The following is a 23,284-nucleotide window of genomic DNA, read 5'->3' as shown; positions in this document are numbered from 1 at the left end:
GTCTACATTACACAAAATCTCTATTTAAGGAGTCTATGTTCAACTGTCATTTTGTTAACTTGATTAGATGATTGCTTAATTATGGTTTCAATGCACAATTTTATGTTGTCTGGATCTGGAGGAAGAGGCAATATAAACACTCATTTGAACAGAACAGAAAAAAAGAACAAAGTATTTGAAAACTAGAACAAAGAGAGCAACCACAGTACTTGAAATCACACTAGAAATTATTTGATTTTACAGAAATACTACCAGTATTTCCCTTTATCTGATTCTGAATTACTTTTTCAGACAACACTGATTCATAACCTAGATGCAGTTAAAAAAGAACACTAAGCACAGTGTATATACTATATATTGTGGTACTTCCTACTGTCCATGATTCCAGTATGATGACTAACAAATTTAAAACAGTTCTTTGTATTCTTTCGTTTCAAAGCAAAATTGTAAATTAAGCTACCAACTTACCTTAAGTCTAATAAAATTTATTAGTTTAATGTATCCATAGAAGTCAAGACCTAAAAGGGGGGAAAAAGATAATTCATCTGTTTTAACATGAGTTTTGTTTAATTGACCTGTTCTACAGAAGTTTCTCTGGTTAGACAATAAAATATTTCTGTCCTCTCAACAATAACTTATAATATTTTTAATTTCTTATTAAGAACTAGAAAGTGACTTTGATACATCTGAACATTTTAATTGAGAAACAGCCAGCATAGATGACAATTTTTAATGTTTTTCTTGCATTTCTAAAATATGGAATATTAATTTTTAGAATTTTCCTCATTTCTAAGAACAATACAAATCAGGAAAATTAGGTCACAGACTTTGCCAAGTATTGGGCAGTTGATACTAGAGCTTAAAGTTTCTACATCCCCAATTTTTATGGTGCCTCCCAAATTTTAATTCCACCAGGATATGGAGTATACAAAGTACACTAGCTTTAACATAAAGTTAAATGATGCATATTGAAAAATGGTAAGGCTTTATCTGGTTCTCATATCTTTCCAGAAATGAAGCAGCATTTAAAACAAGGGAAAACAATAGCATATCCAACAGATTATTGTTTCTCCTGAGAAATGTTATGAGGAACATAATGGCATACAAAATGTTTTATATGCATAATAGCATACAAAAACCCCTATTTGATAAGTGAAAAAAAAGATACCAAGTTAAAGTATGGTTCCAATTCCGTTTAAAAATACATGTTAAAAACATGAAAAGAAAACCAATGAGACTAAGTCATCCATGCCTTACAAAAAAAGTTCCACTTGAATTTATAAACATCATATCAAGGTTTATCTAATGTCCTTTCCAGTTGTAACAGATGCCATAAAACCAGTTCTGTACTTAATTTTAGTGGAATAGTGCAGGTCTTCTATATCTATTTAAAGAAGTAGAAGGCTTTAATTGCAAAATAGGTATGATTAAAAGCGAGTTTCAAAAGGATCATTATCTAAATGATTCTTTTGCTTACCACCTTAATTTCATCAATCCTTTTTCTATACTTCTCCCAAACTCCTTATAAAACTTGACCTTGTAAGCCTTGAAGTTCATGTTATACTTTGACCTGGTAAGTTGTCTTTTTTCATAATGTCCCACCTCCCTTTCCAAAGTCCACCTTTATGCTTATTCTCCCTAATTCTAATATATTCTCTTGCTCTCCCTAATTCTAATGATAAAAATGCAATCCCATGCCAAGGTTTTTTCTTTACAGTTGTGAAGTCAATATAAGCTTAAATACAGTGAATCTTATCTAGAAGAATGACTTATATTTAAACTTTCCTCAAAGGCCACTGTCAAAAAAAGATAGGTTGTTGTTATATATTTCATTATACTTGACTTGTTCAGAAAAGGAAAGGTCTAGAAAAACAAAGTCTGAACTTAAATTTCACAACTAAAATTCTCCTTATTTTAAAAAATACTCACCATGTTTATGGACCATGGTATCAATATTAAATTGATGCTCAGACTTACAGTGTGAAAATGTTTCTTCAGCAGATGTAAATAACCTGAAAATCAAGCAATAAACAGCTTCATGAAAAAGTCTCCAAGAAGTCTAAATATTGATTTCCTGTTAAATATACACCACCATCTCCAATCTGCTGGTTTCTAGTTTTATTTCCATTTAAAAAACAAACATATATATAGATGTCAGGAACCCAGAACTTCTAAAGGGAATTCGTATTTCTGAGTTCCATTTTACACCTAAAACAAACCAACTATCAATTAAATGTCAAAGTTAATTTATTTGCCAATTATTAACACTGGATTTGTCACAAGGCTTTTAAGAAAGAGAAATCCTTTTGATAGGTTTGGTTTCTCTCAAGATACGAAAATTCCCTATATAAGATTCTTTTCTCCTCTAAGTGTCAACTCTGCTTTTGGAGGCTTTGAACTGGCAAAGCTCAAACTGCTTCCAGAAATAAAACATAAAATGTAATTTTACATCTGGCATATTCCCAAAGTGCCTTATTTCAAAAGTATCTTGTAGTGTTCCCAAAGGACTTGCATTGCAGACACTGAGGACCAAGTTCTCTTTATTACGTGACCTGCAAAACTGAAGGACACAAAGTAGAAACACACAGCAGAGAAGCAGCATACCTCTTTTATATGCCTAGCACACACGCAGCAGTCAGCTTTCAACAAATGTTTACCAAGATAGGTCATCTCTGCAGTATTTACGCAGCCTATTACAAAGAAGTACATACTGATGCTCAATACATTTTACGACATCTGGAGTATATGTAGACATTCTATAGCTACTCAAATGAGGCTACATGTGAGCACAATGATGAATCAATAGGAGCTAATATACAGCCAACCAGCACCATGCCCAGATTTAAGGGAAACTGGAAAATGTTTATTAAAGTAACACTGGCCAATGCCAACCAGTCCTCTTTCATGCCCACTTGCCAGGACAGCAGCCAAAGTCAATGCTTGCTGAGACGAAGAGGCAGAATTTTAAGCGGAAAGTATATGGATTTGGATATGACAAACCACAGCTCTGTGACCTTGAACAAATTATTGATATTGGAGTCACTTTTAACCTAAGTGAAAAGGCATCGATTCCTTCCTCTTCAATGGGTGGGGGAGCCCTACCTAAGAAAGGATATTCTTTAAATGGCTCAAATGAAGTATTAGGCCCGAGAAGCTCTCTGCTTGTCAGAGAATTACAGAATGGTACAGCTGGAAGGGTCCTCCTGAGGGATCAGTTTAGTGACTCTGAAACTTAATCATCAGAATCACCTGATAGTGCCTTTACCAAAACAGAAGATTCCTAGACTCCAGTCCTGACTTAGAAGGGCTGTGGTGCAGAGTTCAGCATCTCGACTTTTTCTAAGTGTCTCAGGTGACAGAGGTGCACAACCAGATTTGGGAACCACAGATTTAGTGGAAAGCCCGATTATTTTACACATGGGGAAACCGAGGCCTGCGGAAGGCACCCTGGCTCCAGCTCACGGCTCCTCTCTCTACACCACTTCGCGTCTTCCTTCTCAACAAGCCCTCACGCCAAAGCCCCGGCTGGGGAATCCGAGGGCGGACCACGCAGACCCACGCCTAGGGCTGGGGCCCGGCGCCAGGCGGACGAACCTGTCACAGAACAGGCAGGGGGTGTGCAGCCTGTCGTGGGGGGGCTCGGCGTCGTCCTCCTCCTCCCAGGCGGCCTCGTCGCCGCTGTCTGACAGGTCCGGCAGGTCCTCCTCCGCCTCCACAGCGCCCCGGCCGCCTAGCACACGCAAAGGGTCAGACCGCTCCGGCCGCCAGAGCGAGCCCCGCGCGCGAGGAGCGTGGGGAGGAGGCTCCTCCGCAGGTGGGCGCTGCCCGCGCCCCGCTCCCGGGCGGCCCTCACGGCCACCTTCCCCACCCTCCCTGCAAGGCCCCAGCGCCCCGGCTCCGCGTCCGAGGGGACGCAGCGGGAGGAAAGGGTCTTTCCCCGGCCCCTCGGCGGCGCGGCCTGGGGGCTGGGCGAGCCGGGGGCTGCGGGGCCGGAGATACCCACCGGTAGCGCCCGACGCTAACGAGCACATGGCTGTGGTGCCCCGGGAGCCCGGCGTGCTGGGGGCGGGGACCTGGCTGAGCAGCGCGCGCGCAGACGCCGCGGAATCTCGGGGCCGGGCCCCGGGAACGTGCGCGAGCGCGAGCGCGCGGCAGGGCCGGGGTTTGGGGAACTTCGCGGGCGCCTAGAAACTTCACGGGCGCCTAGAAACGCGAGAACGCGCGCGCCGGCTGCGGAGCGCTTCCGGCCCAGAGGCCGCGGTGTTGGTCACGTGAGCCTGGTGGGCGGGGCGAGAGCCGGGGCTCTGCCGCCTGCTGCCGCAGCGCTGACGCAGTGCGCCCCGAGTAAGCGTTGGAAAGAGGGCTGAGCGTCTCAGGCCCGGACTCGACTCTTGTTTCCTCCGGGCTCTGGCTCGGCCTTCGCCGGCGGCCCTGCGCCCAGAGGTAGAGAGACGCCTCAGCGGTTTTGCGGTCGCGCCGTGTCCTCGGAGCTTCCCTCATTCTGGGTTCGGGGAGGGGAGACTGGCTGCGGCGCCCTCTGGTGGCGGAGAAGGCAGAACGCAGGCGGGAGGCCAGAGTCCTCTGGTTGCCGGGCTCCCGGACCCCGCGGTGAAGCTGGGGGGAGGGAGCTGCAGGACCAGCGCGGTCTTTAATGCACACTGGTTAGGTGAGAACACGGACTCTGCAGCCAGCCTACTTGGTCTGATTCCAATTTGTCACTTTTCCATGGAAAGTAACCTCACAGGGTGATCTGACCATAAATCCCTAACTAGGCAAGTCAGGTTGGGTAGCCCCAGGCTTATAACTTTAAGTAAAAGGTTTATCTTTGCCTTAACCAAGCCCTGTCTATTGTTTCTGAGCCTCTGGGTTAATATGCCTTTGAAATAAACCATAACCACCCTCAAGAAAGCACATAACCTCGTTAACTGTCCTGTACCCCAATCCTGGCCTTGCTTTTTCCTACCTAATCTTCCTTACGGGCCCCCCTTAATTTTAAGTGCATAAGAGAAGCTGCAAGACTGTTATTCCCCAGAGCACTTGAGATCTTGCTCCCCAGCATGTCATCAGTTTGGCTCAAATAAATTTATATGACACCCTCTTCAGTTTTGGGTGTTTCTTACATCAGCACTTTCTAACTACGATTTTGAGCAACTTACCCGACCATCTCTCTGCCTCCATTTCCGTTCCTACAAAACGGGGATAATGCACTAACCGCAGGGTTAGTGTAAGGGTAAAAGGAGTTAACACACGAAAAGCATTTAGACGAAGTGTTAACTTTATCCTCAACACTGGTAAGCAGTTAACCTATTTGGTTGAGCAAGGGAGTGATACTATCAGATGTGTTTATTTAAAATTTTTTATTGATTGATTTGGGGGGGCATTGATTTGTTGTTTCACTTGTGCATTCATTGGTTGATTCTTGTATGTGCCCTGACAGGAGATGAAACTCGCAACCTTGGCTGTATAGGACAACACTCTTAACCGATTGAGCTACCTGGTCAGCGCTGTCAGATGTGTTTAGAACAGCGATTTTTAACCCTTTTCATCTCATGGCACACATACACTAATTACTAAAATTTTGCAGCACACCAAAAAATATTTTTGCTGATCTGACAAAAAGATATAATTTTTTTCTTTTTCCTTTTTCTTGAATCCTCACCAGAAGATGTTTTCATTGACTTTTTTAGAGAGGAGAGGAAGAGAGACAGAGAAAGAGAAACATCCATTGGTTTAAGCCCCAGCTGGGGACCGAACCTGCAACCTAGGTATGTGCCCTGACCGGGAATCAAACCTGAAACCTTTTGGTGTAGGGGACAATGCTCCAGCCAACTGAGAAACCCGGCCAGAGCAAATAATTTTGATTTGTTCACACCAGACGGCTATTGTTGTGTTGGTAATTGTCATTTTTTTATTTGCCAGTCTCAGGGAAAAGAGATCAGTGCCCCTGACTAGTGTGGTATATGGCATGTTTTAAAAAATCTTGCAGCACACCGGTTGAAAATTGCTTGTTTAGAAAGGAACATTTTGGCTGCTGTGTGGGAGGAACACAAACATTTCCATGCCTTGTGTCTTTCTTCCCTTCCCTGTATCTATTCATTCAAACCATAGACCGCCTTGTTAGGTGGGAGTCCGCAGCAGTAATTTCAGTAGGTAATGTCCCAAACTCGAATTCCAGAGACTAGTATGCTTTTGGCAAACGTTTATGAAATTGACTACCATTGCTCTATATATCCTGCCTAATGTTCCATTGCAACTCAGCCCTTCACCGTGGGCCCCACCCTCCAGCCTTTTCCCACCTCCAGGCTTTGCTAAAAATACTCTATAAATGGGTAGGTACTTTTTGTCTCAGCAGAAAGTTCCTCAGTCCACCATTTTTAAAAAATTTTTTATAAATTTATCTAAATTGTTGAAAATATTACAGATGTCCCCTCTCCCCCCCAGGCCTTCACCACAATATTGTCTGTGTCCATGGGCTAGTCATTTATGTATATAAGTTCTTTGATTAATCTTGCCCCACCCCGGCCTTCCCTCTGAGATTCCTCAGTCTCTTCCATGCTTCTATGTCTCTGGACCTATTTGTTCATCAGTTTATTTTGATTATTAGATTCCACATATGAATGAGATCATGTAAAACTGAATCAGGAAGAATCAGAAAACCTAAATAGGCTAATAACTGATGAAGAGACCACCATTTCTAAAGTAGGTTCCACTGTCATTCCAGCAGCCTCCTGTTAGTTTCTTTCTTAGCACCTGCCATTTGCTTGTTTTTTTTTCTGGTTTTTTTGTGTTACCTACAATACTGTTTGCACCATAAGGGTAAAGTTTCATTTCTCTGGCACATAATACATGGCCTAATTTATAACAAGTAATCAGTAAATATGCTTAATGAAACAGATGCGTTGAATTTTGTGAAACTCTTCCGAATGTACTTCTGTCCCTTAACTGTAAACTTCTAGAGGACAGAATCCATTACCTATTAGTTCTGAAGCCCCTTACATTGTAGGACATTGCCAGAATATCCGCTGGCTCCACTGGGTTAGACTTACTGTTCACTGATATATCCGCACTGCCTAGGTGCCCCGTGGCACCTCGGAGGCATTTAATAAGCTGAATTAATTAATTAACTCAAGGCCTTTCATTACCAAGGACCATCCAACTTTTTCCTTCATCCTACCAACATAAACTCTCTCCAGCAAGGCCCATCTTCTCCCTGCCCGTATAACATATGAAGGGAAACCTGCTATATCCCTTAGTAACACCTGATCATTCAATGTTAACAGTAAAAAAGTAACATCCAGTTTAGAGGGGTGAATGGGCCAGAATCTTGTCCCTTCAAATTTCTGTCTCATCAGAATGCTGGACTTGGGAGGGAGTAGCTTTTTTCTCTGCTCTAAAGATGAGCACAGATCCTCCCCCATCACCCCAGTGACTATTAACACCAGAACAGAATGTTGAACAAGGCCCAACAGGACATTTGTGGGCAAGGAAATAATACAGAGAATAACTTAAAACCGGTCACTGGCCCGGCCAGGCGTGGCTCAGCGGTTGAGCATTGACCTAGGATCCAGGCGATTGGGGTTCGATTCCCAGTCAGGGCACATGCCCAGGTTGTGGGCTCGATCAATGACTCTCTCATCATTGATGTTTCTGTCTCTCTCTCCCCTTCTCCTTTCCTCTCTCTGAAATCAATAAAGATATATTTTAAAAAAACCAAAAACCGGTCACTGGCTTAACTGCCATTACTTCAGGCCTCACTTCTTGGAGCTCATGCTTGTTATCACCCAAAGACACGGGCTCTTCTGAATCCAGCCCCAAAGGAACCTCAGCTGGTAGGAGGAAGATGTCCCATCTCCCTCCTAAGGCCCGCTGGCCTTTATCCTGCGTGTCCACTGAAGCTTGGAATGTACTTGGCATGCTGTAGGCCCAGTAAAAATTGACCGACTCACTCAATTAACTGCTTGCCCCCCACAAACATTAGACAAGTTTCACGACCACCCTTTGTTCCACAATGGGAATTAATCACTTATTCCTCTTGACTTTGACCCTTCTGCATCTTCTCTTCCATTTCCATGGTTTTTAAATTGTAGCACTTTGAGGCACTTTTACAGGCTATATGAACATTTTGTGGTTAATCATTATAGGTATCCTAAACCAATGGATCCAAATACCCAAGTATTTCAATTTAATTCACCCACAGCATGTACTGATCCAGCAAAAATTAACTGGAACTTCCAGGAATTATATAGATACTGGATGCTCTTGCAGAGTGGTTAAAAATACAAGTTATGGGATGAGGCTGACTTGGGTTAGAATGCTGGCTCTGACATTTCCTAACATCAGGTCTTTAGCTTGGGCCCCTTGGGCTAGGCACTTAACTGCAGTGAGCTTCAGCTTCCCTCATCTAGGATATGAGGATGATAGTGTAACCACAGAGCCTGGTCCTATCCTGTTTGTAACAAGACCCAGAACCAAAGTTTAAACCTTGGATACACCACTTATGAGTAATATTTGTGAAACACCACTCACAAACAACAGTTGTGAACCCTTGACTGCTACCCCTTAAACCCCGCCCAGAATCCTGGATGAGGAAGACAGATTTGAACCTTGCTTCCTGTCTTCTTGCTAGTCCACTCGCAAATAAAGCTCCTTTTCTCAAAAGCCAATGGTATAGTTTGGCATCTTTGCGCGGCAGGCTGTGAAGCCTTGTTCAATAACAGCAGTACCACCTATCTGGATTATAAGGATTTTTGGAGGGTTCAAGGACAGATAGCACGTGTAAAGGCTGACACTTAGCAAGTACTCGATAAATATCAGCTTGTTTATTCCCATTGGCCAAAATACTGCATGTTACCACTGGTACGTGGGTATTTTCTAACAAATCTAAGAGGCACCTAGGACATGTCCATTTATTTTTATTCCTCTGTTTGATTCTCCATGAATTACGTAAGCTCAGTTATATAAGAACTTTTATTATATAATCTAAAGAAGTAGTAAGGCACAGTGTTCACTTACACAGTTACATGCAGTCAGCACTGGGTAACTTGGAGACTCCAATGTCAACAATTTTAGAAGAGAACTCATCTGCACCATACAGAAAATCTGCACTGCCATGTCACTCTGCAGACAAGCATTTCAGAGCTGGCCTCCTCACCAGTGGCATCAGATTCGCCAAGGGACACTTAAACAAAGCCACATGTTCCTGTACCCATACCCTCAAACTTTGGATTCAGAAGGTTTGAAGCAGAGGCAGGGCCTGTGAAGCTCTATGTTTGAAAAGCTCCCTGGGTGACATACAGTTAACCCTTGAGCCACATGTAGGTTAGGGGTGCCACCCTGGTGCAGTTGAAAATCCGCATATAACTTTTGACTCCTCCAAAACTTAACTACACTCTGCCCTTCATAGCCACAGGTTTGATACTCACAGATTCAACCAACTGTAGATTGAAAACAATATTTTTTATCTGAGGCTGGGAATCCGTGGATGCAGAGGGGCAACTGTACTAATAGCCTACTGTTGAGCAGAAGTCTTCCTAATAGCATAAACAGTACATTAATACATACTTTGTATGTTATATTTTATTATATACTGTATTCTTAATATAAAATGAGCTAGAACGTGAACTTTTTTCTCCCCAAAAAATGAGCTATTGAAAATATTAATAAAAAGGAATAGAAAATACATTTACAGTATTTATTGGAAAAAAGCCACGTATAAATGAAACTGCTAAGTTCAAACTCATGTTGTTCTAAACTGCTGGTGCCGAGCACAGTCATTTTTAATTGGACCTGGTTGGCTGAAAATAGTGAAACCATAATTAAAGCGCACTTTTTTTAGACCTTTAAATTAGCGATTAGGTGGTGGGTGCCGAGTTTTATAAAAAAGCACTTCTCAGGTGTGATCATGGCTTAAGAGAGCCATCGGCTTTCCCCAGCTCATGGATGGCGTTGTTATCCAGCACTTCCTTCTTCTTGTCACTGGGTCTCACTGCGTTGTTCAACATCGCTGCAACCACGGTCACCACTGGTACAGAATGCCCACTGGCCCAAGACTCTGGTAAGGAGCCAAAGAACTTCCTAATCAACCATTCACCTGGGCGAGCTTCTTGTCTATCACATAACAGAACTCTAAAGAGAAAACAGGAAAGCAGAGGAAAAGACGGTAAATTGCATTCAGACCAGAGAGTGTGCTGAACTAAGCTGCGTCTCCTCTAAAACTGTGTTGAAGCCCCAACTCCCAGTGTAACTGTATATGAAGACAGTGCCTTTCAGAAGATAATTAAGGTTACTTCCAGTCATAACGGTGGGACCCTAATCTGATAGGACTGGAGTCCTTACAGAAGAGGAAGAGATATCAGAGATCTCTCCTCTCTCTCACCATACCCACACACAGGAAAGATCACGTGAGCCACAGAGGAAGCTATCCACAAGCCAGGAAGAGAGGCCTCATCAGATACTAACCCTGATGGAAGCCTTGATCTTGGACTTCTAGTCTCCAGAACTGTGAGAAAATGAATTTCTGTTGTCTAAGCCACCCAGTCTGTGGTGTTATTCTGTTACGGCAGCCTGAACAGACTAACACAGTGGGTAAAAGGTTTAATTTGGCACATGAAGAGGATTTTTTAAAAGGCGGCAGCAAAAACTATTCTGAACCTGGCACCACCAAGAGTATCTCCTTTCCTTCAAAGCCAAAAGGTGGGTTCTTCAGAGAATAATCCACCTCCAGCCCACTTCTTTCATAGCTTAGATGTCTTAGTTGTCAGTCTCTTCAAATAAAAACTGCTTTCTGGGGATAAGCAACAGCAGTGTGCCCTTAGGCAGGATGGACACTCACCCAGGCCTAAATATGGAGTAACGATCAAATTTTAATTCTTCCACCCTATCTTCCACTTCTCCCTGTTTAAAAAAAAAAACCCGCAATTTTAGTACTTAATCAAGATCAACTTACTATAATGCTTGAGAGAGAACAGCTTTGGGTTTTGAAGATAAACTGTTTCTGCAGGTCTCAATAGACTTGACCCTTGAACATGGGTTTAAACTGCATGGGTCCACTTATAGGTGGTTTTTCTCAATAGACTCATACAGTCAAACTCACATTTTTCAAGGGTCACTCCAAGGATTCAAAGAAATCCACATGCATGGAGGGCCAACTGTAGTTATATGTGGACTTCTGACTGAGTGGGAGGTCAGCACCCCTAAGCCCCAAGTTGTTCAAGCATCCACTGTATGTGTAAATAACCTTATCTAGATTTTTAGATTCCAGAGTCTGGGGAGCTAAGGAAGAGATCATTTAATCCTGATATGCAGTAGAGTTAAAAAAGATGACCTGAATGAGTAAATGTCTATAGCCATCTAGCTTCTCATTGGACCGATATTAAAGCCGATCCAGAGAGAATAAGTGACCTGTTAGGAGTTCACCCATAAAAGAACAACCTCCCATCAGTCCAGAATTCATGTTATAGGCTGGCAGACATTAACCTTTTTTGATTTCCAGGTAATTCCCTCTATATTATTCATTTCCTAACAAACCCCACCAAATGTTAAGAGACAGTGAGATTACATCTAGATGATGCTTAGATTAAATTTGTTAAACAAACCATGAATTTTCATGCCAGGCAACTCCATGAATAGAAATGCCAGAGGAGCTCAGGGTATAGGTACGTCTAAAGGACTGGTGAATTAAGCAGCATGCTCTCCTCCCCTTCTTGACCTGTTTATACCATTCATTTGGCACTTAATCTGTCACATCCTATAATTTTAGGTAGCTTTAAAAAAATTTTTTAATTAATGTTTTTTAATCCATTCACAAAGTTGTGCCACCTTCTCCCACAATCTTAGAATACTTCATTACCCCAAAAAGAAACCCAGTACCAATAAGCACTCCCATCCCTTCCCTCTGAGCCCTACCCAACCACTAATCCTTCTGTCTCTATAGGTTTGCCTCTTCTGGACATTTCATATAAATGGACTCATACATGTTGTGGCCTTTTGTGGCTGGCCTCTCTCATTTAGCATAGTGTTTTTCAAGATTCACCCATGTTGCAGCATGTAGCATTGCCTTTTATAGTTGAATAATATATTTTGTATGTATGTTGCATGTTTTATCTATCCATTCATCAGCTGATGGATATTTAGGTTGCTTCCACTCTGGCTCTTATGAATAATGCTTCTATGAACATTCAGATATAAGTTTTTATGTGGACAGGTTTCTCAGTTAGCTTTTTACAAAGATGTGTCTTGTCTCTATTAGCAGTAAGATAAGCGTTAACACAACAGGCCAAGACTGCTATCTTAGAAAAGCTTGCTTGCAAGGTTGGCCTTTGGCTTGGGAACCTGGATTTCAGGAGTGTTCCCATCATTACCTAACTGATATGGGTAGTTTACTGTGCCTATTATTTGTACAAAAAATGTGGCTTATGCAGAACACCTGCTTTCCTTCTGAAAGTCTGTAATTTTTTTCTAAGCTGAGGGTGCCTACGGGACTAACCCCCATAAAAACCCTGGACTCCCCAGCTCAGGCTAATTTCTCTGGTAGACAATACTCACTGATGGAGAAATCAAGCACATGCAGCTCCACTGGGAGAGAGCTCCTGGAAGCTTGTACCTAGTCTCCTCCAGGCTTCACTCCATGTACTTCTTCCCTTTACTGACTTTGCTTTGTATCCTTTCATTGGAGTAACTCATAGCTCTGAGTATGATCATGTTCTGAATCCTGTGAGACCTTCTAGAGAATTATCAAACCTAAGGATCCTCCAAAACAAGCATATTATAAATTCCTTGAGGACAGAAACCATACACAATAATAAAATATCATCTACTTTGGAAAAGTTTAAGAATCACTGCCTCGAAGCCTCTTCTACTGTTAAGATTCCATGCTGATGAATTCAAGACCAGAGCTGCCATATCTCATTTCATGATTACCAGATCATCAACAGGGGGAAGGACACTGAAAATTATCCCTGAAAAAAATAGTCCCTGTAGCTATAAAAATGTGTAATATAATGCATTTAGGGCATTTTTGTATTATTTAGCATTCTATATTATTTAGTACTGCCAATTATCCAGGGTTCTTCCAAAGTATATATGAGAGAGAAACATGCACAAACCTTAACTTGCAGATATAAAAAATTGCTCGACTTATCAGCTCCTTTAGAGGACAGCAAGTTGAAATGTTTGCACCCTCCAGCTTTTGCCAGCTCTGCAGATTTCAGGACATAATCTCGATCAACACGAACAAATCCCTCCTGAGGGGGAACAGAAGATGAGTTATTTCCAAAAAGCTGTGAGTTCATCTTAGAGATTACTACTCAACTTGGGTGGCAGGCTAGGAAGCCTGGGTGGGGGTGGGGGGATCTAAATGAAATGCATCCAAACTACACGTGAATGTCAGGCTTAGACCCTGGGAAAGGCTCCAAGTGTGATCTTCAGGATAGACTACCAGCTTTAGCAACAAGGCCAGACCACAATGAAAAACCAAAGACAGTGGGTGAACTGTTTTTTGCTTTTTTTTCTAGTTTAAAAAAATTAACAAACAAACCAAATGACACTGAAACAAAGAACCAAACAAATCGGCAAGGAACAAAAGACACAATAAGACTGGGCTGCGAAACTGCTTTAAGTCACACATTTCTTTGTCTTTTATTAATTTTACAGTGTTATAGCCCCTTCTCTTTTTCCTGTTCTCAAAGGGGCGCAGAGAACACTACCCAGGCACTATGAGAACAGTCTGTTTAATTTCCAAATTTTGTCTATGTTTTACAACATACTTTACATATTAATAAAAAGTGCATCCTCAAGTTTTTTTACTGACAAGTATATAATCAAGAATGTTTGGAGACTCCAGTCTAGACTCAGTCCAGTGAGGGTAGTGGTTGGGTCTTTCTTCTTAATTCACATCTCAGCATCAGTATATGTCCAGTACATGGTAGGTGCTCCAAAAATACTTTTTTGAAAGCAGAGAAAAGGCAAATCCAATTAGAAAAGAACAGAACTAAGAGGCAATGAAAGGAGGAGGGGAGATGGTACAAACAACAGAATATAGGCTTATTTTCAGGGCCTCACTGGAGGACACATGCCTGTTTCCAGACAAGGGAACTCCAAGTAGTAACACTTCTTGGGACCACCAAAAATCTGGCATCCTCAAACGCAAAACAACTGAAGTCTCCAGAAGCTGAACTTCAGAGGTACCCACGATTATGTAAATGAGGTTTTATATCATGAGGATTCTAAATCTGAAGGTTGACTGCTGCCCCAATGATTTTTATAATAAAAATTTTGCCCTATGGTAGTTACTGATCCTAAATGTTTTATTCCCTATGGAGATGTGTCCCCTTCATAAAATGTTAGAAACATCACCTGAGGAAACATTGCATCCAACCCCCTCCTTACGGAGATGTGAAAACAAGGTCGCACGGTCTGGTGAGCTGCCGGCTAAGAAGTGAGACAACCGAGAGCAGGGTGCAAATTGTGGACTCTGAGCGGTGCTCTCCACTGTTCCCATGTTCCTTATTTCACACTATCTCTAGCTAACAAAAAGGACTAATTCATACTTTCAGTAGGCAGAACAATGGCCCTCGGAGATGTCCAAGTCCTAGTCCCCACACCTGTGAATGTGTTAAGTTCCACGGCAAAGAAGCAGATGGTTATGAAAATGGAGAGAAGGGGTGGGGTGGGGGGATGGTTAATAAAGTTGAAGGGATTAACATGTACAAGTTACCAGGTATAAAAACAGCCATGGGGATGTAAAGTACAGCATGGAGAATACAGTCAATAATACTGTTATAACTAGGTATGGTGTTGGGTCCTAGACTACCACGGTGAGCACTTTGTAAATTATGTAATGTCTAATCACTACGTTTTACACCTCAAACTAATATAATATTATATGTCAACTGTAATTGAAAAAAAGTCTTTTAAAAGGACAAAAGGGGAAATTAAGATTATAGGTGGAATTAAAAGGCTACTAATAAATCAGCTGGCCTAAAAATAAGATTATTCTGTATTATCCAACTGGGCTCAATGTAATAACAAGGGTCCTTAAAAGTAGAAAAGGGGAGCAGAAGAGGTTAGAGTTATGCAATGTGAGAAGTACTCAATCCCTCACTTCTGGCCTTAAATAAACATCAATGTGAGAGAGACACATGGATTGGTTGCCTCCCAAAAGCACCCCGACCGGGAATCAAACCTGCAACCCAGGCACGTGTCTTTGAACCCATGACCCTTTGGTCCACAGGCCGTCGTTCCAACCACTGAACCACACTGGCCAGGGCTCAACACCTTGATTTTATCTCAGCAAAGGCCATGTCAGACTTCTAACTTACAGAACTGTAAGATAGTCATTTATGTTGTTTTAAGCCACTACATTTGAAACAATGTGCCACAGCAGCCATAGAAAACTAATACAGAATTCAATTTTAAAACAATGGCCCCAGGCAAACATTTTTAACTTTGCATTGAAGTAGATCATAAAAGAAAAGTAAACATATTGTAAGTATACAACTTGATGAATTTTCATAAACTGAGCATTACTCTGCAACCAGCTCCGAAAATCAGGAAAGAGAACGTTACTATTACCCCAAAGCCTCTCCCGTCCTCCTTCCTTGCCGCTCACAGTGCAGCCGTAACCACCGCCTGCAGGGCAGCAGCATTTTCCGCCTCACTGCAGGGAATATAAACTTAACTCTTAATGAATGAGCCGGCTCCATCTCCTTTCGTGCTGAATACTCTGACAATGGCTCTATCCCGACTGACTCGCCGACCTGTCCTACACACTGATGCAAACTTACGTTGTTGCTTTTTTAAATCAGTGTGAAGCAAACCAATTTTAATTCTCAGCACATCCTGAGAGAGGGATGTGAGGGATGTGATTCTCCTCAGAGCCATTCTCCAAAATGAGATTTTACATATGCTGAAAGTGTGCCAAGAAAAACAACCCAAAACTGCATAGAAAAATTCTAAAACACTCAATTTCTCTTCCATGTCTATTTCTTCCCCTCATTCCAATTCACCAGAACTCTCATTTTAACAGCAGGCTTGTTATTTATAATAAAATGACATAGTTGACTAGTGAAATAAATCCCTTTCTGTCGCTGCTGTGGTGTGAGCACTATTTCTTGGAAGGTGCATTAGAGTTGTCTCTGTTAAAATGCTTTTCTTTCATCAGCTTCCTTAAAAATAAGGGAAAGATTCAGCCAATCACAAGTCTCTAGACTGACGCTGTCTCTCTCACTTAATCCACGGCCAGTAAAGGGATAATTTGATTAAACTGAGACCCTAATTTATTTGGCTTTAGTTCTGGATCAACTTCTCCTTAATAGAGTGCTGTCGGCTCCAATTGTTTGATGAAAATTAAAGTGACATAAATACCATGGGACTTTTTCAATCTGATTACTCAGCTAAGGCACATCAATACCACCCCAGCCATCAGACTCTGGCGTCCTTCCTTTCACCAGCCTCGCTAACAACTGACAACCGCTCCTTGGAGGAGGAGAGCCCACGCTGCTGCGGAGACCCCCACGCTTAACCCATCAGCCCTGCTCAATGGGCCCCGCTGACAAGGTGCCCATACCTTTCTCCATCGCTGTTCTCCAGACAAAGCTAAATATTGTTTTATTAGCAATCAATGGCTGTTAATCCAAACCGATTTCACAAATCCTCTGAGCCCTCAAGCTGATTATAAATTTTTCCAAGCCCACAAATTTTGAATTTCACTTCCCCCACCCTGATGCATGCCCTTTTAGCTTGTGAATGAAACTCAAAAGCAAAGGGGTCAATGGCTTTCAAGGACTTAGAAACCAAACGTAAATGTGGATCCTGCTGACTGACTCAGAGATATCAACATGCATCCATCTTCTTTGCAGTGAGGAAGATTCCATTTATAGATAGAAAGGAGCTATCTTTAAAATCTTATTATTAACACCTTTTCCTATTCTCTAACAGCGAAAGAAAGAAAGAAAAGAAAAGAAAAGAAAAGAAAAGAAAGAAAGAAAGAAAGAAAGAAAGAAAGAAAGAAAGAAAGAAAGAAAAAAAAAAAAAAGAAAGAAAAGGAAAGAAAGAAAAGGAAAGAAAGAAAAGCTAAAACAAGCTACTCCATATCCCAGAAACACAATTTCTGGAAAAATTGTATTTAGTTTCCCTAACCATATGGCAGGAAAAAAGACGTCTCTTCTGAGAACATGAAGTCTGTTATGTTACTGTGTTTTTATGATTCCATAGTTGGTGCATCCTACTCTAAGCTAGGGATCAGAGTTCCTTCTAGAAAAAGGAATTAAGTAAGTTCCCACTATAAATTTCCTTTCCCAGTACCCACTTGAAAGAATAAACACAAGGTGATACGACTCAGCAGAGGTATCTTCATAGGCTCCACAAACACCTAGGGAGACACACTTTCCAATTATTCTTTATTCAAATCTTCCTAAAATCCAAAACTACTACTTATTTCTTCTAATCATCTTTACCATCGCCTGAAAACTGGGAACATTCTGGCTTAAGAACAATTCATCCTAACAAGGTATTTCAGCAGTGACTGATATCACCAGCAAGCATGGCGATTCTTCTCCAAACAGGACAGACCTATCATTCTGTAAAGGGTCCCACTTAGCCATATTTCTGCCTCAGATTCCTTCCCCTTTACTCCAACCCTATAAATTAGACTAGAAAACAGAGATGCTGACGCACAACGAATGTTATAATCTGACACCCCATTTGTTTGTATCCTGGAGGGCATCTCTGTATTTGATGTACAGTGGTGGAACCAAGAGCTTGCTCAGAAGAAGAGCTCTGGATAGAAAACTAAAATCAAACAGGTACTGAGGATTCATGAGTAAATCTCTATGCTCTCATGGAATTTTCCATCTGGGGCATTCTTTTCTCTGTGTTATAAAAGTTAAAGAATTCTGCAGGCCAAAGGGACTTCAATGGTCACCTGCCTCCCAGTACAGACAAGGAGGCAGTGCCCCACAGGAGCTAAGCACACACCCAAGGTCCCACAGCTACCTGGTATTCAAACAGAGCCTATGATCTGGGTCCCTCAAACCATCTAGGACCTTATCACTTCACAAGTTCCCTCCTAGATATCAAATAAAACAGTAGAAATTATAACGGGTTGGCAACCTTTTCCTGTAAAGGATGAGATGGTAAATATTTTCAGATTTGCAGGTTTCTGTTGCAATTACAGGGCTCTGACATCATGGTACAAAAGCAGCCAGACATAATAAAGTAATGAGAATAGCTACATTCCAATAAAACTTTATGGATACTAAAATTTGAATTTCTTATATTTTCATGTGTCATGACATATTATTCTTCTTTTGAAGTTTTTAACCATTTAAAAATATAAAAACATTCTCAGCTCACAGGCTATACAAAAACAGGTGGGCTGTATTTGGCCCACAGTATGTAGTTTGCAAGCCTCTGGATTAGAACAGTATATCATTAGAAAATGTCAGCTTACTTTCTGTCACTATCGTCTTAAACCATTTAAATCCTAACTCATTTCTGAGACTATCTTTGACTTACCAGTCTTTCTCCTGCTTGCTCATTAATTACATTTGTCTTTTCTTTTCAAACTGATTTTGGAGAAGAAAAGGTATTGAGTAACCCTGAGAGGTGGGGAAGCAAATCCAGCTACAAAAACATTCTAAACAGAAGACAGCCAATGCCTCTGATTAAAATTGCATTACACAATGTGGATGCGACAAAGCAATTTATACTTTCCCTAGAACGCCTACGAGTTTGCCTTATGTCATGGAAATCAACTGCCCTATGCCTAATGCGGTGGTTTTTTTTAATTTTGCTGAGTCACCACCAAAATCAAGTTGGCACTTCAGACAGAACAAAACTTTCAATGCATTTAGAGGACACACCGCTTGTGACTGTCCCTGGGACAAAGAAGACTGCACTAGCCACTGAGCAGCAACATGACCCTTTCTAGGAGAGATAAGGTGCCAAATCCTAGGATACTTCTCAGCACAGAGCTCAGAACTCAGCTGTATTCCAAAGTGGACATGGTAGACCTGCAGAAGATTTGGAAACAGATCCTTACTGAAAGCATAAATAGAATTATTCTTTGGATCACCAGGAGGCCCAGAGAAATACAAGTGAGCCTAACTCCTTGGTTGGTATATACCAACAGTTCTTAAGCTTGTGTTCTAATGACTCTGATGCTTGGGCCTGTTTATAAACCTATGGTAAGCCCCCATGGCAGCGCTGTGGTTCTGTGTGTTTAATGGACACGTTTACCTCCAGCAAGTCAATTCTGCTAGAGGGACAAAGTATAGTCAAAGTATAAGTTAAATAAGATGTAGTAACACTTGCCCAAGATCTACATAGTAAGCTTTGACTTCTAACTGTGTAGTAAACGATGACTTCTAGATAAGGGCCGATGCAATTTAGAGCACCATTAAAAAGAAAGTAAAAAGTGTGCTGGAACAGTTCTGCGTCAGTTAAGGCTGAATCACCGCTGGGGTTGAGTTATCCCTGGCGGCTGAGTCATCACTGGAGGCTGGCTGAATCGTGCCTCAGTTCTGATGTTCTGTCCCAGAAATTTAAAGCCTGGCATGAAAATAGGTTGAAGCAAATCACTCAGGTGAGAGAGAATGCTTTAAGTTTAAAACATTTATAAAGAAAAAGAAAAAAAAAGCTTACTGCTAACAGCATGTTACTTTTACTGTGATGTGACAGTTTGCCTTAGCCGGGGGATGTAGTGACAGCAATGTTTGCAAGACCATGTAAATATGTATGATGTCCCCAGCACACAGGCCTGAACTCAAGGATTACTTTGAAGGATAGATGAACTTATCACTGCTATTCAAAATAAAGCAAAGGCTAGGGAAGCATATGCCATTTTCAACAGTAAGGGCTTATTTACATTCAAGCACTGCAAATGTAAAGAACAAAAGTGAGCAAGAAAGGAATCTCTGACAGTATTGGCCAGTGAAAAGGGATATGGGTATATTTCTTCCTTACCGCCCCAGCTTTTTTTCTGGTGGTACCCAGGCAACAGAATCCAACATCATGACCTTGGAAGGCAGAAGCGTAATCATCCAGCTTTTCAAAGTCCACCACTTCTTGTATCTGGATGACAAGGACACAGCTGTATGTAACTTGATGTTATTTTTAAAAAAGTAGCCCTCTATATTTAAAGAATAAATTACAGAACATTACTGAAGAGTCTGCCCACTTAACATCACATTGTGCAAGCTCATTTTCTCCCACCAAAACCCAATTAATCTGAATTCCAAATCAACAAAGTACTAATATGGCCACAGTATATTTAATTGGACTAGGGGTGATCCAGATCTCAAAAAGTCAGGTTCAATTATAATTTCTCTCTCCGGAAAAATAAAAGACCTGTCTGCACATTACCACAAGGGATACCAATGAGGTATAATGTGGGGTCAGGGAATGGTGTTTGGAACCTCAAATACCTAGGTTGGAGTCTTGGGCCTGATACTTCCTAAACAGTAATTTTGGCCAAGTTATTTTTATCATATGCCTCAATTTTTCAGCAGTAAAATGTAAATGATAATCTTCCCTTCAGTACAATCCCTGTACCATCTGCATTAAAATCAGTCAGTGGGTCACAGCTGGTATGGCTCAGTGGTTGAAAGCCAACCCATGCACCTAGAGGTCACCGGTTCGATTCCCAGTCAGGGAGGCCTTGCAGGAGACAGCCAATCGATGTTGATGTTTCTTTCTCATCAATGTTTCTCTTTCTCCCTCCCTTTCTCTCTAATAATCAATTAAAAAAAACATATCTTAAAATCAGCCAGTGGGTGCTTGATAAAAGGGCATATTCTTAGGTCTCTGAGTCAGAAACTGCACTTTTAATAAGCACCCTTGGAAATTCGCATACTCACTGAAATTTAAGAACCTCCACCTAACCTGGTAAGTTTGTTGTGAAACTTAGAAAAGAAAGTTTGAGAAGTTCTCATCCAGGGGTTCTAATAAAACGTTGCTTCCCTACCATCAACTCTTGCAAAAGAATTTTCCTGATACTGTACACAACTTTAAAGAAAAGTGTTTACATTAAGTGCCGGACCAAAACTACACTATCAACACACAGAGTTTGATTTCAGTTTCTAATTACCATAAGTATCTGACACACCCCATGAAATCAGATTATGAAGACTATATGTTACTGCCTAAGTCTGAGCAAAGATGTTTTCAAACAGGAAAGTCCTGATGGACCAAAGACATATGCAAAATGACCTGAACATGGACCTGTAGGAGTCAAGAATATTTATTTATGAAACCATTTGTTATCTGGAATGTTCCACCTGTGAAAACTGTGGGACCAAGTTCTATAATTAGGGGGTCTCAGGATTACACTATAATTTACTGACGGTCACAAGTAACTCAGGACTCTCCATGAAGCTCAGACGTCAAATATTTAGGGAGTCTGCACCAGACTGAAGTCTGGTGTATTGTTTGGTTAACCATGAAAGAGTGATAGTCAAGGGAAGGAATATTCCCCTTACAGACACAGGGCAGCAGCCAGCCCTGGGAAGTCAGGCTGGACAAATTCTTGTATGTGAATCCACTTTCACTGCCATAGACTTTCTGTTCTGCAAAGCATTTTCTGATTCACTGACAACATTAGTGTGGAGTGGACAGTAAGAACGAGCGAAGTGGATTGTCCCCAGAACCCAGCTTGAGTGATGCTGAGGACAATGCTGTTCTGTCTCCGCGGCTCCCATTACAAGCCAGGCCCGCCTTACAGGTGCCTAGACTGACAGGACCTTGCCCAAGGCCGCATAGTGGGGGGAGGCCCGCCTGGGCCCGCAGTCCAGGGCTCCCGCCCCCAGTAGGGGCTCTCACAGGCCAACCTGGGCCACATTCTGGTCACCTCTCGCACCTTCCACCCTGGCGGGCAATGTTAACCTGTTAAGCATGAAATTCTGTCCGCCGGCCGGTACATTTTGAGTTTCAAATACCCACCACATTTTTATAAGCTTCGTCATCAAAGGTCAGCTTCCTCCGGCCAATGACTGTGACTTTGGAAAACAGTCTCTGTTCCAGCATTTTTTTTAAGAGCACTCTGCCGGTTTCCCCGCTGGCGCCCAAAATAAAGGCGGATTTATTCTGCATCTGGAAGTCTTCCCGAAGCTTGGGCAGCGCCTCCATCTCAGCCGGGCTACAGAAACAGCGTCAACAGGGGCTGACTTGGGGATGTTTAGGGACGGCCCGCCCTACCCTGGGGAACACGGCACGGTCATTCGCTCTGGAGGAGACACTGCGACTCTCCGCAGCCTGGCCCAGCGGAAAGCGCTGAGTCACCTGCAGGGCGCGGTGCCACCCTCACCTCGGAAGGGGCCACAAGCCGCTGGCACCCAGAGGCCTCAGCCCGCCTTGTATCCCAGCTTCCGATCCCTCCTTCCTCCCCGCACACGGTGCGGGGGTGTGGGGGGGGCAGTCTGTCTCCTCAGAGAGGGGGTTACCTGGCGCCAGCCCCCGGCCCAGCGTCCTCCCCCCGCAGCAGGAGCAGGGCGGTCACCAGCGCCCCGACCGCGACCGCAACCGCTGCCCCCGCGCTGGGCATCCGGGCGGGCGCATGGGGCATCCCTCCTTCCCGGTTCCCGCCGGCGGAAGCCCCTCCCAGATCCGCCAGGGGGTCGGGGGCGCCACGCCCATGCCTACCCGGTCCTTTTTCCTGGTGACTCCACTGCGCCGAGCCGTCTCGCCCCGCCACGGGGGCGGGGCCTGGGGAGGGCGGGGCCTGGGGAGGCCGCACAGGCCCCGCCCAGCCTGGGTGCTGGTCACGTGAGGCGAGAGCGGCGTGGGCGCGGCGCAGGGCGAGGGGTGGTGCCCCGACGCCCCGCACCCTCTGCCCTGCCTTCCTCACCGCCTGGGTTGACCTCACCCGTGTCCAAGGTCTCAGCCAATAGACTTGACCTTCCCTAGTCCCTTTGTCAAACCTCTAATTTCAATTGTCTATTGGACATTTTCATCTCAAATTCTCCAGGTAAAAAACTTAACCTCTCCCCTCCAACCGCCCCAAAGAGAAATAAAACAAACTTACTGCCTCTCTTCGGTGTCACTGTCCCTATACATTTGCACCCTCCTCGCCCCTCCCCTCTGGGGCTCCTGGTGATGCAGAGCACAGTACCCACCCACCCAGGAAGAGGGAGGGCACCACATCTGGGAGGGAAGGCACCACATCTGGGAGGGAAGGCACCACATCTATCTCATTGCTGTAACCCCAGCTCTTGGGACAGTGTTTAACACTTAGTAGGTGCTCAAGAAAACTTTTGTATGGAAAGATTTCTCTATACCTTACATACGAGGC

At 43.0% G+C, this 23,284-nt stretch overlaps 2 protein-coding genes across 7 annotated transcripts in view; both read right to left on the bottom strand.

Moving 5' to 3' along the window:
• The window catches only part of PRMT3 (protein arginine methyltransferase 3), an 80,571-nt gene extending 76,302 nt beyond the window's left edge, over positions 1 to 4,269 (bottom strand). Inside the window, exons 1-4 of one of the 3 annotated variants that reach the window (XM_081155174.1) lie at positions 4,004 to 4,269; positions 3,595 to 3,730; positions 1,930 to 2,012; positions 469 to 518 (exon numbers count right to left, since the gene is read on the bottom strand). In XM_081155174.1, coding sequence (XP_081011300.1) covers positions 469 to 518; positions 1,930 to 2,012; positions 3,595 to 3,730; positions 4,004 to 4,031 — 297 coding nt within the window. In that variant the 5' untranslated portion in view covers positions 4,032 to 4,269. The remainder of the gene's footprint in view (positions 1 to 468; positions 519 to 1,929; positions 2,013 to 3,594; positions 3,731 to 4,003) is intronic. The other 2 variants (XM_081155175.1, XM_081155176.1) reach the window with 2 other exon arrangements.
• Positions 4,270 to 8,798: 4,529 nt separating this feature from the next.
• On the bottom strand, positions 8,799 to 22,690 carry HTATIP2 (HIV-1 Tat interactive protein 2). 4 transcript variants are annotated; one of them, XM_081155556.1, is made up of 6 exons: positions 22,437 to 22,601; positions 21,937 to 22,132; positions 19,963 to 20,070; positions 13,104 to 13,241; positions 10,832 to 10,893; positions 8,799 to 10,125 (listed from the first exon to the last, which is right to left on the bottom strand). In XM_081155556.1, the coding sequence occupies exons 1-6, from the start codon at positions 22,556 to 22,558 to the stop codon at positions 9,900 to 9,902; spliced, it is 852 nt and encodes a 283-aa protein (XP_081011682.1). In that variant the 5' UTR covers positions 22,559 to 22,601; the 3' UTR covers positions 8,799 to 9,899. The 4 variants fall into 4 exon arrangements, with proteins under 4 accessions (XP_081011682.1, XP_081011683.1, XP_081011684.1 ...); XM_081155557.1 differs by lacking the exon at positions 22,437 to 22,601 and adding an exon at positions 22,636 to 22,690 and having other exon boundaries at positions 8,800 to 10,125; XM_081155558.1 differs by lacking the exon at positions 22,437 to 22,601 and adding an exon at positions 22,636 to 22,682 and having other exon boundaries at positions 8,803 to 10,125; positions 21,937 to 22,192.
• Positions 22,691 to 23,284: the final 594 nt, after the last annotated feature.

The sequence above is a fragment of the Miniopterus schreibersii genome (genome assembly GCF_964146895.1).
Source record: "Miniopterus schreibersii genome assembly, chromosome: 12".
Classification (NCBI taxonomy): Eukaryota; Metazoa; Chordata; class Mammalia; order Chiroptera; family Miniopteridae; genus Miniopterus; species Miniopterus schreibersii.
This window is presented reverse-complemented; position numbering and strand designations above follow the sequence as displayed.

Bases quoted from the DNA above. Each gene is read 5' to 3' on its own strand.
- HTATIP2 (XM_081155556.1), bottom strand. From the start codon at position 22,558: ATGCCCCATGCGCCCGCCCGGATGCCCAGCGCGGGGGCAGCGGTTGCG. The intron at 13,242-19,962 runs GTAAGGAAGAAA...GTTCCCCCTCAG, and splicing joins CCAGAAAAAAAGCTGGGGCG to GAGGGATTTGTTCGTGTTGA. The intron at 10,126-10,831 runs GTGAGTGTCCAT...TTTTCTCTTTAG, and splicing joins TACTCCATATTTAGGCCTGG to AGTTCTGTTATGTGATAGAC.